The 16438-nt window shown below is 43.9% G+C and overlaps 1 protein-coding gene across 3 annotated transcripts in view; it reads left to right on the forward strand.

Moving 5' to 3' along the window:
* Positions 1-16438, forward strand: part of MYLK3 (myosin light chain kinase 3) — a 48976-nt gene that overhangs the window by 28891 nt on the left and 3647 nt on the right. For all 3 annotated transcript variants that reach the window (XM_075576282.1, XM_075576281.1, XM_075576280.1), the window contains exons 4-12: positions 430-932; positions 5016-5121; positions 7136-7229; positions 8550-8659; positions 11413-11554; positions 11893-11963; positions 12873-13001; positions 14596-14748; positions 15569-15701. In XM_075576282.1, coding sequence (XP_075432397.1) covers positions 430-932; positions 5016-5121; positions 7136-7229; positions 8550-8659; positions 11413-11554; positions 11893-11963; positions 12873-13001; positions 14596-14748; positions 15569-15701 — 1441 coding nt within the window. The remainder of the gene's footprint in view (positions 1-429; positions 933-5015; positions 5122-7135; positions 7230-8549; positions 8660-11412; positions 11555-11892; positions 11964-12872; positions 13002-14595; positions 14749-15568; positions 15702-16438) is intronic.

Raw genomic sequence — 16438 nt, forward strand, 5'->3', positions numbered from 1 at the left:
AGCTTTAAAGATGCCTCCCTATGTTACACCCTGTACTGACAGAGTGGTATCTCAGTGAATTTAAAGAAATACAAATAACATTGTCATCAAATAGGAACTTTTTATGCAAGCGATCGCTCTTCTTGCATCCCATGAGGCTTTGACACAGCACACACAAAACAAGAACTGCCCACAATTCCAAGCACGCGTATAAAGCACGCGATGTAAGCACGCGATGTAAGCACACGAGTAAAGCGTTAAAGGAGGGGAGAGAAGGTACTTGGTGTATACGGGTGGGAGGGAGTTCCACAGGTAAGAGGCAATGAGGGAGAAGGGTTTAAGGCGAGAGAGAACAGTAGAGGGTAAAGGGGTGGAAAGGAGACAGTTATGGGAGATGAAGGGGTGGCAACAGTCCCTTATCTAAATAATGAAACAATCAATTCTTTGCAGGGTGAGTACTTGTGCACAAGAAGCTGACATTCCTGATATGACACACATAAGCCAGGAGAGCAATACAGGAGACTTGCCAGTAACTGAAAACGGACAGTCACAGGATACAGCTAAGCACAAACCAGTATTTCACCGAACCGACATACCCCAGAATGTTAAGTATCAGGACAAGCTAGCCATGAAAACAGGGAAGGTCCAGACACCTGGCCACAAAACCACAAGGTCTAAGAAGAGCCAGGAGAACTCGGACAAGAAGTTCACGTCTGTGACCCAGTTGAGGACCAGTGACGCAGACTGGAAGGAACAAGCAGAAGACCCAAGAAAGGGTAGCAAAGAAGGACCACAAGCTGTGATGCATGGAGTAACGGAAGGAGCAGAGCATCACAAAGGAGAACTAGTGAAAAAAGAATCTGATCCCAACCAGGCTCCCGACCAACCTCATGGATCTACATTATTACCTGACCCTGGCACAGACTTTGCAGCAGCTGTTGTAGATGTTATTGGTAAGTGCCGTGCAGTTCTTGCCACAAGTCAATGCATTTAGAATCCCTTCAGTACAAGCAATGCATACAATGCATACAATGCATACAATGCTTTGCCGTTCCCAAGCCCAGAGTAGCATTGGGCTGCATGCAACTCTGGCAGTGCTGGCTTCTGAAAGCTGCAAGGAATCAAACCATAGTGAACACCAATGTCTACATCAGCGATTTCCAGCTCCAGTCCTCAAGACCCCCCAACAGGTCTGGTTTTATCCGGCTTCTGCACAGGTGGTTTAGTCAAAATGACTGAGACACTGATTGAGTCACCTGTGCTCAAGCAGAGAAAACCTGACCTGTTTGCCAACTACTGGACTCGAGTTGGGAGCCACTGGTCTACAGGACACGTGGAAACCACTGCAATAGGTCCACAAACCACTAAACAAAATGCAAAGATAGGGAAAACGTGGTATGTTACTATATTATGCTCATTTGTTCCTAGGATTTTGGGGTCAATATTCTAACAGCTATTAAAGATCCGACACAAATAACAGCTCAGCTATGGAACAAATAGTACAGTATTATTATCATATTTTATTTGTAAGGCACCAACACATATCGAAGCACAATGTGGGAGGGAGGACAATAACATAGTATGACAAAGGCACAAACTAAGACCGTAGGAAGGAGCTCCCTGCCCCAAGGAGCTTACAATCTAAATGGCTTCTGTCCCATTGCTCTCTTATAAAAACAGTAGTGGAATGTGCAGAGCATCACAAATCAGTAATAGCCATCAGGAGCGTCCTTCCCCACACAAACGCCTGCACAATGTTATGGGGCATTAGGGCTGGACAGAAAGGGTTATTCTGTATATACTGGGAACCACTAACATGTTTTTGGGAAACATCAAATAGAAATGTCATTAACGTCAAAATGTTCTATTCTGTATACCTTTGTAATGCAGCTTATTAATGTTTAATGACTTGTCTTGATCCCTTAAATATAAATTGTATTATATGCAGTATCACCTCTATGCTGACGACACACAAATTTACCTTTCAACCCCTGACCTTACACCTGCTATACAGATCAAAGTTTCTGAATGTCCCTCTGGAATATCATCCTGGATGGCCCTCCGCCGACTGAAACTTAACATGGCAAAAACAGAGCTCCTTATACTTCCTCCCAAACCTGGCCCTACTACATCCTTCCACATTGCTGTTGGAAGTACCATCATTCACCCAGTAGCCCAAGCACGCTGCCTAGGGGTCACACTCGACTCCTCTCTCACATTCTCCTCTCAAATTCAAAACATATCTAAAACTTGTCGCTTTTTCCTCCGCAATATAACAAAGATACGCCCTTTCCTCTGTTACTCGACTGCTAAAACTCTGACTCAGGCCCTCATTCTCTCCCGTCTCGATTACTGCAACCTCCTGCTGTCCGGCCTTCCTGCCTCTCACCTGTCTCCCCTACAATCTATCCTAATTGCTGCTGCCAAAATCACGCTACTCTTTCCTAAATCTGTCTCCGCGTCTCCCCTCCTGAAATCCCTCTCCTGGCTTCCGATCAAATCCCGCATCTCGCACTCAATTCTCCTCACTTTTAAAGCTTTACAGTCTTCTGCCCCTCCTTACATCTCAGCCCTAATTTCTCGTTATGCACCATCCCGTTCTTCGCAAGGATGTCTTCTTTCTACCCCCTTTGTATCTAAAGCCCTCTCCCGCCTTAAACCTTTCTCACTTTCTGCCTCGCACCTCTGGAATGCCCTTTCCCTCCAATACTCAACTAGCACACTCTCTATCCACCTTTAAGACCCACCTTGAGACACATTTGCTTAAAGAAGCATATGAATAGCACTGTGGATAATCCTGGACACATGATACATAAAGCTTGGCCCCCTGCAGACGCACTTACCAGAACTCCCTCCTACTGTCTCTATACGTTCCCCTACCTACCAATTAGACTGTAAGCTCCTCGGAGCAGGGACTCCTCTTCCTTAATGTTACTTTTATGTCGGAAGCACTTATTCCCATGACCTGTTATTTATATGATTACCACATGTATTACTACTGTGAAGCGCTATGTACATATATGGCGCTATATAAATAAAGACATACAATACAATACAATACAGTAGAAATGTGTAAACGTAAGTGACTTTCCTTATGGGGTGAATGCATTAAATCAGTATGTATACGTCTAGATGGGTGAGCGCACAGAGATAGTAGCATACGTCTGTGTGCACAGCTGGGGTGGTTATCAACATGGACAGGAGAGTCGGAACTCCTGAGGCCTTTGTAACAGGGACGAAACTTTATTTCACACACATGAATGTACAGAATATAAACTTTTCTCAGCAGTGCAAAAAGAATATTATTTGGAAACGCCCAAGTATTTTTAAAGCGGAATCAAAGTGCTTTTTTTTTTTTTACTACGTGTATTCATATTTTTTATGCAGGGGTTCTCCGGACCTGAACCCCATTATTTTCCACTACAGTAACCCCCTTCTTCCAGAGATACTTACCTCTGAAGGGGGTGCCAGCATCTCTCTGCTTTTTAAAGCTCCCGCGTCACCTGGGCTAATTGGAAACTGCACCGTATGACGTCACAGCTTCCTATTGGCCCACAGGGGACTGGAGCTTTGAAAAGTGGCACATATGTAATCCCAGCTACACAGCCACAGCAGCTACTGGTAGGGTGCCAGATGTGCAGTATTGAACCAGACTGTCCTGTATTTGGACCCTGTCCAGTAAAAAATGGGAGGTAATACTGGACATATATGTGTCCGGGGTGACCTCTCTGGACATACTTACCTAATGGCTTGGGGGGGCTGTGGAATTTGCATGAGCAGGGAGAGAGCTGAACTGTTGCTTGGGGGCTGGGCAGCTTCCTCCATCCCGATTGGCTGCTGCTGGGTAATGCAGCCAAACAGGAGGGGGTGTCAGGATTCTGGTGTGGGACCAATGGGAGGAGGAAACAGCATGAAGGGGAGACAAAAGGTGCGTGTGTCTGTGACAGAGCGGCATGTAGACAAGGTCAGTAAGATGCTTAGACAGAGGGTTAAGCTTAATCGCAGTGGTTTATTATCCACAAGACAACAATGGGCACACTGTCCCTTTAAGTAAAACTAAATTAATAAAATAAACACCTATTCACTTTAGGGAAACTAACTGACTACTTCGAGCCGCAAGCCCCAAAACATGTCCTATTATATGCAAACAAAAATGTCTTTAGGCACAGCAGTATAGTTTTAGTTCTTATCTGGAAAAACATACACACCGGCGCCTTAAAGATAAAGTCCAAGTGAATGTCCAAATGAGCTGATAGATGATCAGTATGGAATCCTTATAGGGAGATTAAATCTTGTCGATCTAGACCAGCTTGAAAGTTCTGTGAATAGCGTCACGTGATACGTGAAATCAAACACAGAAAAAATTCATAGTGTATACTGCTACTGAAAATTCATAAACATAGACAATGAGCAACAACAAACATACACACATTAGACTAGAACAACAACAGCAGCCTTTCTGGCCATGATACTATAGGCCACTGGCATCTGCGCTTCTGTTTCTTTCCATCGTGCTGGTCTTTTGGTCCCACTTGGACCTTTCATTCTGCACATTATTCATTGTGCGGATTTTATAGCATACCTCGTGCTATTTCTAGACCCCTAACAGGGATTCAGCACGACGTACTACTTATTCACTTTCAGTTCTAATACTCACACTCCAAGTCTGGTTCCATTTTATTTTAATAGTTATCAAATAAACGCTTTTAAATTTAGTCACATACTCATACAAACAGGACCAGACCATTTCTTTTGTACTGCACCACATATACTCATTAGGGTACTTTCGCTACAGACATCGAGTGCATTACAGAGGGACTTATCTGTATGATAGTGTCTATACTAAGTATTTTCCTTATTTCGTTGTTCTGTTACTTGCCCTTTTTGCACCGGCATGTATCCACGACCGCCTGGCCAGATTAGGTAGAGCGAGTGCATTCATCGCTTGCCTCCCAGTTTGTAACAAGCCATTCACTTGGATACATTTAAAGTGAGAACGTGTAATAATGTCAGCCCGCTATATTCTCTCTGCTTAGATGATTGTCCTCCGCCACCTGCACCGTTCAACCATCGGATAGTGTGCGTCAAAAAGGTGCTCCCGTCATCGTGTTACACGGTGTGCCAGCACGAGGTTTTAGGAGGGTAAGTATGTACATTTGCCAGGCGGCTATAACTTTTCTTCCATCGCAGTGTCTGTATGAGTAATATTCCTTGCCAATATTGCAGTGCTAGATAGAAATAGGCAAAACTTTCACCAAATTTCGGAGATCCGGCGACATTTTCCGACCTCGCCAGAGTTCTCAAGTTATTCAACCTTTTTATCCAAAACCTGGAATAGGGCGTTTCTACCTCTTCTCCAGCAAACACCCAATTTTAGAATCTGAAATGCCTTACAAAGGTTTGGCGGAAATATGAATTCTTGACGGAAATCTGTAATTTGCATATTTTTTGCTCATTTTCAAGCAATGTGAAATGAAGCATCTTTGGCAAAATTGGCAGAAAACATGTAAAAAAAAATAATTGATAACCACTTTTGGACAGATTCACACATTTATAGTGCTGGATATAATTAGCCTTCATCAACACGTGCCAATACTGTAGCTAGTTCCATCTGGTGAATAACCCCTTAATTTCAGATGATACATTTGAATTAATAACAAACCTCACTTTTCATGTGTTTCATCCGCTTAAAAGTGATTAAACCCTGTTTTATCACCTTTTTATTCTATACAGCTTTTGCTATTAACAGCTCCCCCTCCACTTATTCTTTTAACAATGGAATCGCTCGGAGGATACACAACTTTTGAACCGTCGTCTGCTTAAAATGAAACTTTTTCCGACGATTTACTATGTTCTAAACGGCACTGAAGATAAAACCAGCATGGAAAATCTATGCCGCAATCATTAGATTAATGATTATGTGACCTTAATAATTCTTCTATCATTACTACAGTTAGAAAGTGTATTTTACGGTGCTACAGCGAAGTTAAAAAGGCAATATGACATTTTTTTAAAAGGTCACCAATAAAGATTCCAGCGTTTACTTTGTTCCTTTCAAAACCCAACAACTTGGGGCATTTTTCATGGCTCTATTTCTTTCAGATGAGTATCTATATCTGTATTTTTTGGGAAACGTTCATCAAATGTTTTCACAATGCTGCTCTTAATATTCAATACTTTGAAAATCAAAGACAGAGAAGAAAATAATATTAAACATGAATTATGCTCAATTTTCTATTTATTATAAACAAAAGACAGTTGAATCAAAGTGGAGAAAAGGTCATTGCACTGTGCAGGAAAATAGCACCCTTCTTTAACAAATTGCAAATCCGGTATAACCAGCTTCACACTGATGAGACCCAAAAGGTCGAAAAGCTGTCTGCGAGTAGGTTTACTGGCTCTTAACCCAGGCTGTGCTGAAAAGCTGTGTAATGCGGCAGACATAAGTTTATAGGGGTCCATGTTAAAACGGATGTGAAGCAAAAGGTGTGCTCTCGTTTGCATGTCATTTCCCAGAATCCCTAGCTGCAGTGGAAGCATCTATGCTAGGAGATAATGGGGAAAGGCAGGGTTGCAGACCTCTCTGAGATGTGAATGTGCTCACAAATTGTATTTTTATTTGCTGTATAAGATATGGGTAAATGAGTGAATATATGGGCAAGGACACAAGTGAATATCAGCATGACATTCTGAAATGTAAACGCACAGATCGGGTCTAACATTTGAACGCCGCGTTAGAACAGCTGGATAGAAGCAGAGACTAATCCTCTATAACCTGGGAGACAGGAGAGATTTATGCCACTGGTCTTCAGATTCTGCGTACATTGTGTGAGGCTATTTTTAATCGGTGATAACAACAGTGCTTTGAAACTCCATTCCAAAATATTTCTCTGACCTTTCCTTAAAGGGGAATTTCTTCATTGTTTCCCGTGGAGGGGGATGTCACCGACGGCACCTTTCCTGGCATGTATCACTGGAACCAGGAGGACCCCTGAGTTGAAATGAATGTGGTTCAGCTCTGGAGACCCCCTGCTTCTATGAAATATACTTACACGTACACCACTGGCCTGTAACTGTTACAGAGAAGAACAGATCACTGTTTTCCCTTTCACCACCTCCTAATCTTACGCACACACGTAAATGTGTTTGTCAACAGGGGGCGCTTTGGTCAAGTTCACAAGTGCATAGAGATGTCGTCTGGGCTACGGCTGGCCGCCAAAATTATCAAAGTCAAAGGAGCAAAGGACAGGGTAATTACATATACCGTCTCAAATTCATATGTAGACTATGCGTCTGATTTATGTCTCTCACATGCTCTTTGTCTCCCTTGGTGATCTATTATAGTATTGTCCTGTGGCTGAGATTAACATCTACTCTGTTATAATAATAGTACAGCTACTGGGTTAGAAGCTGCACAGGTTTCCAACCACATGGGTGTCTAATGTCCTACCACCGGAACTCTCTTACGTTGAGGGTCTACCAAGCTCCTTCTTACTCCAGTCTTCAAGTCCAATGTCTTTTGAATGTAGCATAGAAATAGACTACCCTGTTACTCACAAACCAAAGAATGCTGTCCTGTACTCAAAGGACTGAAGCTATGCTCCATAGAACTGAGAATACAGCAATGTAAATATCATAAATTGAGACATCAGGTCATGTTGTCATCTTAGAGGCACCTAGCCAGGACATATGTAATGTGGAGGGCAATTATAATCTGCCCAGTGGATTTAAAGACCATCTCTGTATGTGGCTTCCGGATGGTTGAAAATATCAGAAAAAAAGACCAAAGAATGGAACGCTGCAATCGGACCAAAAACGGGAACTCTAGAACCCGACTTCAAAAAACGTAAAGGCTTTATTCAAACAAACAGATGTTTAAAAACCAAACAAATCCGCCCACACGTTTCACACCTCTGAGGTGCTTTTTCAAGGGAAGAAAAAAAACCACCCTAGCGGTGTGAAATGCGTGTGCTATTGTTTCTGATATCAAGAAATAAAATTTTCTGTACGTTGGAATAAAATACATATTAAATGTGTTTTTATATATATATATATATATATATATATATATATATATATATATATATATATATATATTAACATTATTATTTTCTATTAGTTTCTAATGGTTAGGTATTTTGAATACAGTTTTTGGTTTATATATGTATAGTAAGTTACTTATTCTGTTCATGTAAAATTTGATCTCAAGAAATACTAAACTGTTGCAGGCTGAAGGAGCGGCTCAGTGAGTAAAGACACTGACACGGAGTGTCAGCTCCTTGTGCCCTTGAGCAAGTCATTTTATCTCCCTGTGCCTCAGGCAATGAAATCATAGATTGCAAGCTCTGCGGGGCAGGGACTGTAACAATTCCTATGTGCTGCGTAACGCGCGCTGTACTGTAATTGTGACGCGCTTTGAGTCCCATTGGGGGAAAAGTGCTATGTGAAGTAAAGTTGTTGTTTACTCCATAGTTAATAAAACGGGGCTTTACACTGAATATTTTATTAGAAATGGTGCTTGGGATTCATAACTTTTTTTTTTTAATGATCCGGATATCTTGTTTTAACAGGAAGAAGTGAAAAATGAAATCAATGTCATGAACCAGCTGAGCCACGTGAACCTGATCCAGCTCTACGATGCCTTTGAATGCAAGAATGACTTGACCTTGATAATGGAATAGTAAGCCATGGGGAGTAATTCTCTCTGTGTGCATGGTGCTGTACCTGTGTGCATGGTGCTGTGCCTGTGTGCATGGTGCTGTGCCTGTGTGCATGGTGCTGTGCCTGTGTGCATGGTGCTGTGCCTGTGTGCATGGGGCTGTACCTGTGTGCATGGGGCTGTGCCTGTGTGCATGGTGCTGTGCCTGTGTGCATGGTGCTGTGCCTGTGTGCATGGTGCTGTGCCTGTGTGCATGGTGCTGTGCCTGTGTGCATGGTGCTGTGCCTGTGTGCATGGTGCTGTGCCTGTGTGCATGGTGCTGTGCCTGTGTGCATGGTGCTGTGCCTGTGTGCATGGTGCTGTGCCTGTGTGCATGGTGCTGTGCCTGTGTGCATGGTGCTGTGCCTGTGTGCATGGTGCTGTGCCTGTGTGCATGGTGCTGTACCTGTGTGCATGGGGCTGTGCCTGTGTGCATGATGCTGTGCATGGTGCTGTGCCTGTGTGCATGGTGCTGTACCTGTGTGCATGGTGCTGTGCCTGTGTGTATGGTGCTGTACCTGTGTGCATGGTGCTGTGCCTGTGTGCATGGTGCTATGCATGGTGCTGTGCCTGTGTGCATGGTGCTGTACCTGTGTGCATGGTGCTGTGCCTGTGTGCATGGTGCTATGCATGGTGCTGTGCCTGTGTGCATGGTGCTGTGCCTGTGTGCATGGTGCTGTACCTGTGTGCATGATGCTGTATCTGTGTGCATGGTGCTGTGCCTGTGTGCATGGTGCTGTGCCTGTGTGCATGGTGCTGTACCTGTGTGCATGGTGCTGTACCTGTGTGCATGGTGCTGTGCCTGTGTGCATGGTGCTGTGCCTGTGTGCATGGTGCTATGCATGGTGCTGTGCCTGTGTGCATGGTGCTGTACCTGTGTGCATGGTGCTGTGCCTGTGTGCATGGTGCTATGCATGGTGCTGTGCCTGTGTGCATGGTGCTGTGCCTGTGTGCATGGTGCTGTACCTGTGTGCATGGTGCTGTGCCTGTGTGCATGGTGCTGTACCTGTGTGCATGGTGCTGTGCCTGTGTGCATGGTGCTGTGCCTGTGGGCATGGTGCTGTACCTGTGTGCATGGTGCTATGCAGGGTGCTGTACCTGTGTGCATGGTGCTGTACCTGTGTGCATGGTGCTGTACCTGTGTGCATGGTGCTGTACCTGTGTGCATGGTGCTATGCATGGTGCTGTACCTGTGTGCATGGTGCTGTGCCTGTGTGCATGGTGCTATGCATGGTGCTGTACCTGTGTGCATGGTGCTGTGCCTGTGTGCATGGTGCTATGCATGGTGCTGTACCTGTGTGCATGGTGCTGTGCCTGTGTGCATGTGTGCATGGTGCTGTGCCTGTGTGCATGGTGCTGTGCCTGTGTGCATGGTGCTGTACCTGTGTGCATGGTGCTGTACCTGTGTGCATGGTGCTGTACCTGTGTGCATGGTGCTGTACCTGTGTGCATGGTGCTGCACCTGTGTGCATGGTGCTGTACCTGTGTGCATGGGGTGTCCACCACGCCAAGCTGAAGTCAGGATCTAAAGTAGAAGTTGTAAGAAAGTATAAACCTCACCACAGTGCCAGTGTAAACCGGTCCTCCTACTGTAGCAGAAAGGTCGGACACAAGGCGACCCAAGGGTTTTTTATTTTAGATACTTCTAAAAAGGTCTCCCAGACCAGCAGTATTTATTCATGAGAACCCTATGTACATACATGTAAAGTCTCGCTGGTTTTCAGTGCTTCTCAATATATGGGAGTCAATCCCACTCAATGTTTGCATCAGTGTTTCATTGTCCGTGCTTTCCCATTGAAATCTATACTAATATAATTGAATAACACTAGTGGCGTATATAGCGATGTATATAGAATTTTGCAGACATTAGTCCCTTCCCCAAAGAGCTTACAATCTAATTTAGGTGAGTGAGCCACAAGGTAAAGTAACTTGCTCGAGGTCACAAGGATAAATAATGCCAGTTCACCCATTTAAACGGCCGTGACATTACCCTTCATACTCATTCATACTTTTGGTTTGAAGAACCCCGCAACTGAATCGTTCATGAGCTTTCAAGAACTCATCACTTTTCTTCTGGACTCCAGAAAATCCATAACACATTTTTCTAGACATGTGGGACAGATTTAAAGGCGATAAATAAGATCTCTACACAAGTAGTATTCAATACTATTATGACAATAGGAATAAATCCTTGACCAGTTGTTTAACAATATTTTCATGGTTAAACAAACAATATTCACGGTCTATATCCATTTTTCCAGATGCTGAACTGCACAATAATACGTTTTAAAAAGTGAATATTTAAATTCTGGATATTTTTTTAGGAGGGTCACCGTGTTGGTCCTTTTTTCTATGTGCTAAAATAACAGAGGAGGGAGAGGGAGGACGGGTATGATACCTTTTACTGGACTAGCAAGTAGTTGAAATGTTACAGGCTTTCCAGCCTCGCAGGTCCTTCCTCGGGCATGGCAGAAATATAGAAATAGAGGATATTAGTTACAGTTTTGTAGAGAGATATCTACTTACAATAGATAAGGGTAGGAAGTGAGCGGTTGTAAGGTGGATGCTGGCAGGATATATATCATACCAGACTGTATATAACATTCGCTGTTAAAGTATTTCTGTCACACCTGTTGCCCTGGGGAATTTGTTCATGCCTTTATTATTCTGATTCAATCCTTTGATGACCCCAATTAGTTACTAGATTTGTGATGTCCTTTTCTTCTGTATTTTAGTGTTGATGGTGGGGAATTATTTGACCGCATTACAGATGAAAACTACAATCTCACAGAGCTGGATGCGATAATGTTCACCAAACAGATCTGCGAGGGAGTGTACTATCTACATCAACAATATATACTTCATTTAGATCTTAAGGTCAGAGGTGTGTGTGCGTGTGTGCGTGTGCGCATGTCCGCGTGTGTGTATGCGTGCATCTCCGTGTGTGTATGCGTGCATCTCCGTGTATGCGTGTGTGTATTTATACATGTGTATGATGGGAGGATGAAATTAGAAATTTTGTCGAAGTAACATTGTCCAGGGAAGAGAATTGCAACCGCCGTACCTGGAAGATTATTGGGGACACCTTCATCCAGTAGTGGATCGACAATGGACGATGAAGATGATGAATGATTATATATATATATATATACTGCTAAAATGATTACAGTAGGACACATGCTGGTTATAACTAAGTCCCTTTTTGTCTCTTACAGCCAGAAAATATATTGTGTGTAAATCATACTGGAAACCAAATCAAACTTATTGACTTTGGATTAGCTAGGAGGTAAGGCATGTTAATTTGCGGTTCTTGAGTTTTCAGACAGATAAATAGTACCACGTACGTATATAATGTACAATACCTATGTGTATAGTCCACAGACCTACATGTACAAGTACACTAATGATGAATGAGAATTAAAATCTTTTTCTTTGTGACCTTTGATCCTGTCCGTTACAGAACCTTACAGCAGGGGGCGCTCCAGTCCTCCGCCCCCCAACAGGTCAGCTCTTCAGGATATCACAGCTTCAGCACAGGTGGCTCAATCAGAGGCTCACTGAGCCTCTGATTGAGCCACCTGTGCTGAAGCAGGAACAGATTGAGCCACATATGCTGAGGCTGGGATATCCTGAAACCCTGACCTCTTGGGGGGGCTTGAGGACTTGAGTTGAGCCCCTCTGCCTTACAATATTCATGTGATGAATATTAATTGTTGAAATAAGAATATGTCATGACACAGTCGTCATATGGCTGCTAAAATAAATATGTTATAATATGATAGAACTTTAAGAATAATTGCATAGATTGGGTTCTGGAGAGGTAGTGGGTGCATGGAGTAGCCTGCCAGCATTGGGGGTAAAAGCAAACAGTGAAGGAGTTGAGCAGTAGTTGTGATATGTATAGTATTCTAAATTGGAAACAAAAAAAGTTATATCAAAAACAGGCTAAGGTGGAGATTCGCTAAACTCCGATAGGGGTTATCACACTGTGACCCCGCATTAACAGCCATTCAAGTCAATAGTGGGTAACGCGGGTTAGCAGCGCGATAACCCATACTGGAGGTCGGTGGATCCCGGTAAACATCTATATGGTAATAAGGGCGTCAAATGGTTCTTCTCAGCGATGAATCCCATGTTATATAGATAGCGTGGAAGCCGCATTCTGTGTCATTTGTCCTTGTGTATTTTAATGCAGGTACAAACCACGGGAGAAGCTGAAGGTGAATTTTGGAACTCCAGAATTCTTGGCCCCAGAAGTTGTGAATTACGAATTTGTGTCTTTTCCGACTGACATGTGGAGTGTGGGCGTCATTACATACATGTTGTGAGTATGTCACCAGCCTGGACGTTTCATGCTTGGCAGATCATGGCACAAACCCATGTTGAAACATAAAGATGTAGCAGATGTTATCGCACCGGTTAACACCATGCTTTAATGCTGGCGTGTTCGTTAACAGTAGAGCTATTAAAAACAAGGGGTAAGGAGATAGCGCACTTTATTTACCGCGTCATTTTGTGAGTTAACGGGGGTAATAAATGTGGCCAGTTTCCCCCCTGGGTCCCCGCTGGCTCTGCTTACCTCCATTCCGGCCGGGGAGCATGCGGTGCTATGGGGAGGCTGCAGGAACAAGGCAGGGGGAATGGAGCGGCGACCGAGTCGCCGAATGCTCCCGGCGGCTCATCTATGCAGGGCGCTGCCATCATGGATGTGCGGGCGCATGCGCGATATGGCGCGCATGCACAGTAGCAGGCAGCAGCCATGTTAAGAATAGCTCCGCAAGGAAACTACAGCTCCCAGAAAGCATAGGGCTGCAGGATCAGGTACATTTGGCACGCTGGGGAGACCACACCAGTCGGAGCTGGGACAAGAAGAGTATAGGGTGTGTGTGCAGGGTGTCTGTGACCCCTGCACTAGGCCAAAGACCCCCATAGACCCCAGCTAGGCCAGCTAGGCCTGACTCCCCCTTGAGCTTGTGGTTGCTGCAGGGACAGGCCCAGTAGATAGGGACACTGCCCTTATAGCATAAGCGTGAGGGACACAGCCAAGACGTGGCTGCAACCTGGCATCAGGTGGTCTGGGACCAGATCGCCACGTACAGAGAGAGACTATAATGGTGGGACACTCCTGCAGGACACCACCCCCATTCAGAGACCATAAACACTTTTCTTTTGGGTAAAGAGAGAAAGCATAAGTGTAATGTTCCTACTAAATATCACAGATTAAGGCAATAATACGGGTTTCACTTAAAAAAAGCTGAACCCCATTAATTTAATCTCCGGGGACCGCTGATTCAGCCACTATGGGTTTTGGCCACGTATCTTACGTATATATCCGGGCGGCATCGGCACCTCCCCCAGTAGGGTCTCATCAACATGGCTCCGTTACATCAAATTTTGTCACGTTACCATGACAACAGGGCGTCACGTGATGCCTCGGCGCCATTAGGCATCTCGTTGTCATGACAACTTGACACCACATGACGCTGCGACGTTACGTCATGCCAACGCGGTGCCATTTGCCGTCACGGAGCCAAGTTGACTGGACCTTGCAGGAGGAGATGCTGCCGGAGAAGGTAAGAGAGTTAAATATATAAATAAAATAAATACATTAAAACTTTTGTTTTTCATTGCAGTTCACCCATATTTTTTATATTTGTACTGTGTGATTTTTATATTCTTCATTTTTTCAATACATCATAAATAATCATATTCTTGCTAAACCATTGCGCCTTTTTTCTTTCTGACTTGGAGGTAAGATACACGATAACAGATCTAAGACATTATTTGCCAGATTTCTTGTGGGATGTGCTGAACGGACGGGGTGTGGGCTGTCTCCGGACTCTTCTTGCTGAAGCGCAGGGCGTGCTGGGGAATACTTGCGCCTGGGTGTAACCCCTTGGCTGCTTCTTTCCGTGTAGGCTCAGCGGCTTATCTCCATTCCTGGGAGAAAGTGATGCGGAGACCATGAATTACATTGTGAACTGCAACTGGGACTTTGACTCGGAAACATTTGATCAGGTGTCAGAAGAGGCCAAAGACTTTATTTCCAAACTCCTGGTTAAAGAAAAGAGGTAACACACATGTATTTTTCTCCACTTTGTGTAATGATAGAAATTTAGTTAACCCCTTCACTGCAATGTAAGCCCATCTAGCAGTGAAGTGGTTAAGCATAAAACGATAGAAAAGTCAATTCCTATAACAACCTATTCCAGCTCCACATTACAAAGCCAGTATAACCAGCCTCACACCGCAGACCCCCCCCACCGAAATAAAACACCCAATATATCTAAAAAAAACAATGCATATTTCAAAAAAATCAATACATATAAAAATACTCCCACCCAAATACATATAAAAAAATAGACCTACCTTGGGGATGGTCAGGCCGGGCAGGTAACTGCAGGAGGGCCAGTGACTGCCGGAGGGGGCAGTGACTGTGACTGCCGGGGGGGCGGTGACTGCGGGGGAGGGGGTGACTGCCGGGGGGGAACCTGGTGTCAGCTCCTTGTGACCTTGGGCAAGTCACTTTATCTCCCTGTGCCTCAGGCACCAAAATCATAGATTGTAAGCTCCATGGGGCAGGGACTGAGTCTGCAAAAAGGTCTCTGTAAAGCGCTATGTAAAACTAGCAGCGCTATACAAGAACATGCTATTATTCTTATTTTATTTATTATGAGATCATACAAGATATATCCATATCAGATGAAGTTTTAGAAGTGGGACATGCTTTTGGAGTCTACGTTCTTTACTCCTATCTATCTATCTATCTATCTATCTATCTATCTAATCAATGTTTTTCTACCATTAACATTTGTAAGATCCCGGTGCTTATATGGTGCATGACTCGCCTTATGTGTAGAACCGCTTTCTTTAATACCATTCTTTACCCAGCTGCAGACTAAGTGCCGGGCAGTGCCTGAAACATGACTGGATGGTTGACCTGCCTTTGAAAGCCAAGAAATGCAAAGTTCGCTTGAAGTCCCAGGTCTTGCTTCAGAAGTACCTGGCACAGAGGAAATGGAAAGTAAGCCTTGCCCTGCTCTTCTGCCATATGATTGTCAGTCGTCTCTATACCTATCATCCTAACGCTGCTCTTTGGAAAGTCTACTTATTACCAATGCAAATATTTCCCTTGTGACAGATGTCAGACTATTTAAAAAAACAAGTCTTTAATATTAGATCTGCTAAATAAATAAAGGGTTTTGTTATCAAACAGTTTTCTTTTTTGGACTTTAATGTAGTTTTTTTTAATTTGGTCTATATACTATGACATTGTAGGCCAGTGTTCTTTTTAACTCTTTTTGGTTAAGGAACCCTATAATTATATTGTGAGATTCTGAGAACCCCAACTCTCTCTAATAGCGCACCGGAGATCAGATCCATTGTAGGAACCACGACCCTGTCTAATCTAATAGTGTGTCTGTGATCAGATGCATTTTAAGGAACCCTGACCCTCTCTAATAGCGTGTCTGAGATCAGATGCATTGTAAGGAACCCCAACCCTCTCTAATAGCGCATCTGAGATCAGATGCATGGTAAATTCTTCTATATTTGGTACAATTTTCGAATGACCTGAAAATTGCAGGGAACCCTTTAGGGATGCCCGGGGAACCCAAGTGTTCCTAAGAACACCACGATTGAAAAACACTGCTCTAGGTGATGACCTGATTTAGGAGTACTCTATTTATTTGTTTGTTGTTCTATACATACCTTCTCTATGGTATCCATAACCTTTAATTCTCACTAGTGGATTCTGTATGA

The sequence above is a fragment of the Ascaphus truei genome, chromosome 19 (assembly GCF_040206685.1).
Source record: "Ascaphus truei isolate aAscTru1 chromosome 19, aAscTru1.hap1, whole genome shotgun sequence".
Lineage (NCBI taxonomy): Eukaryota > Metazoa > Chordata > Amphibia > Anura > Ascaphidae > Ascaphus > Ascaphus truei.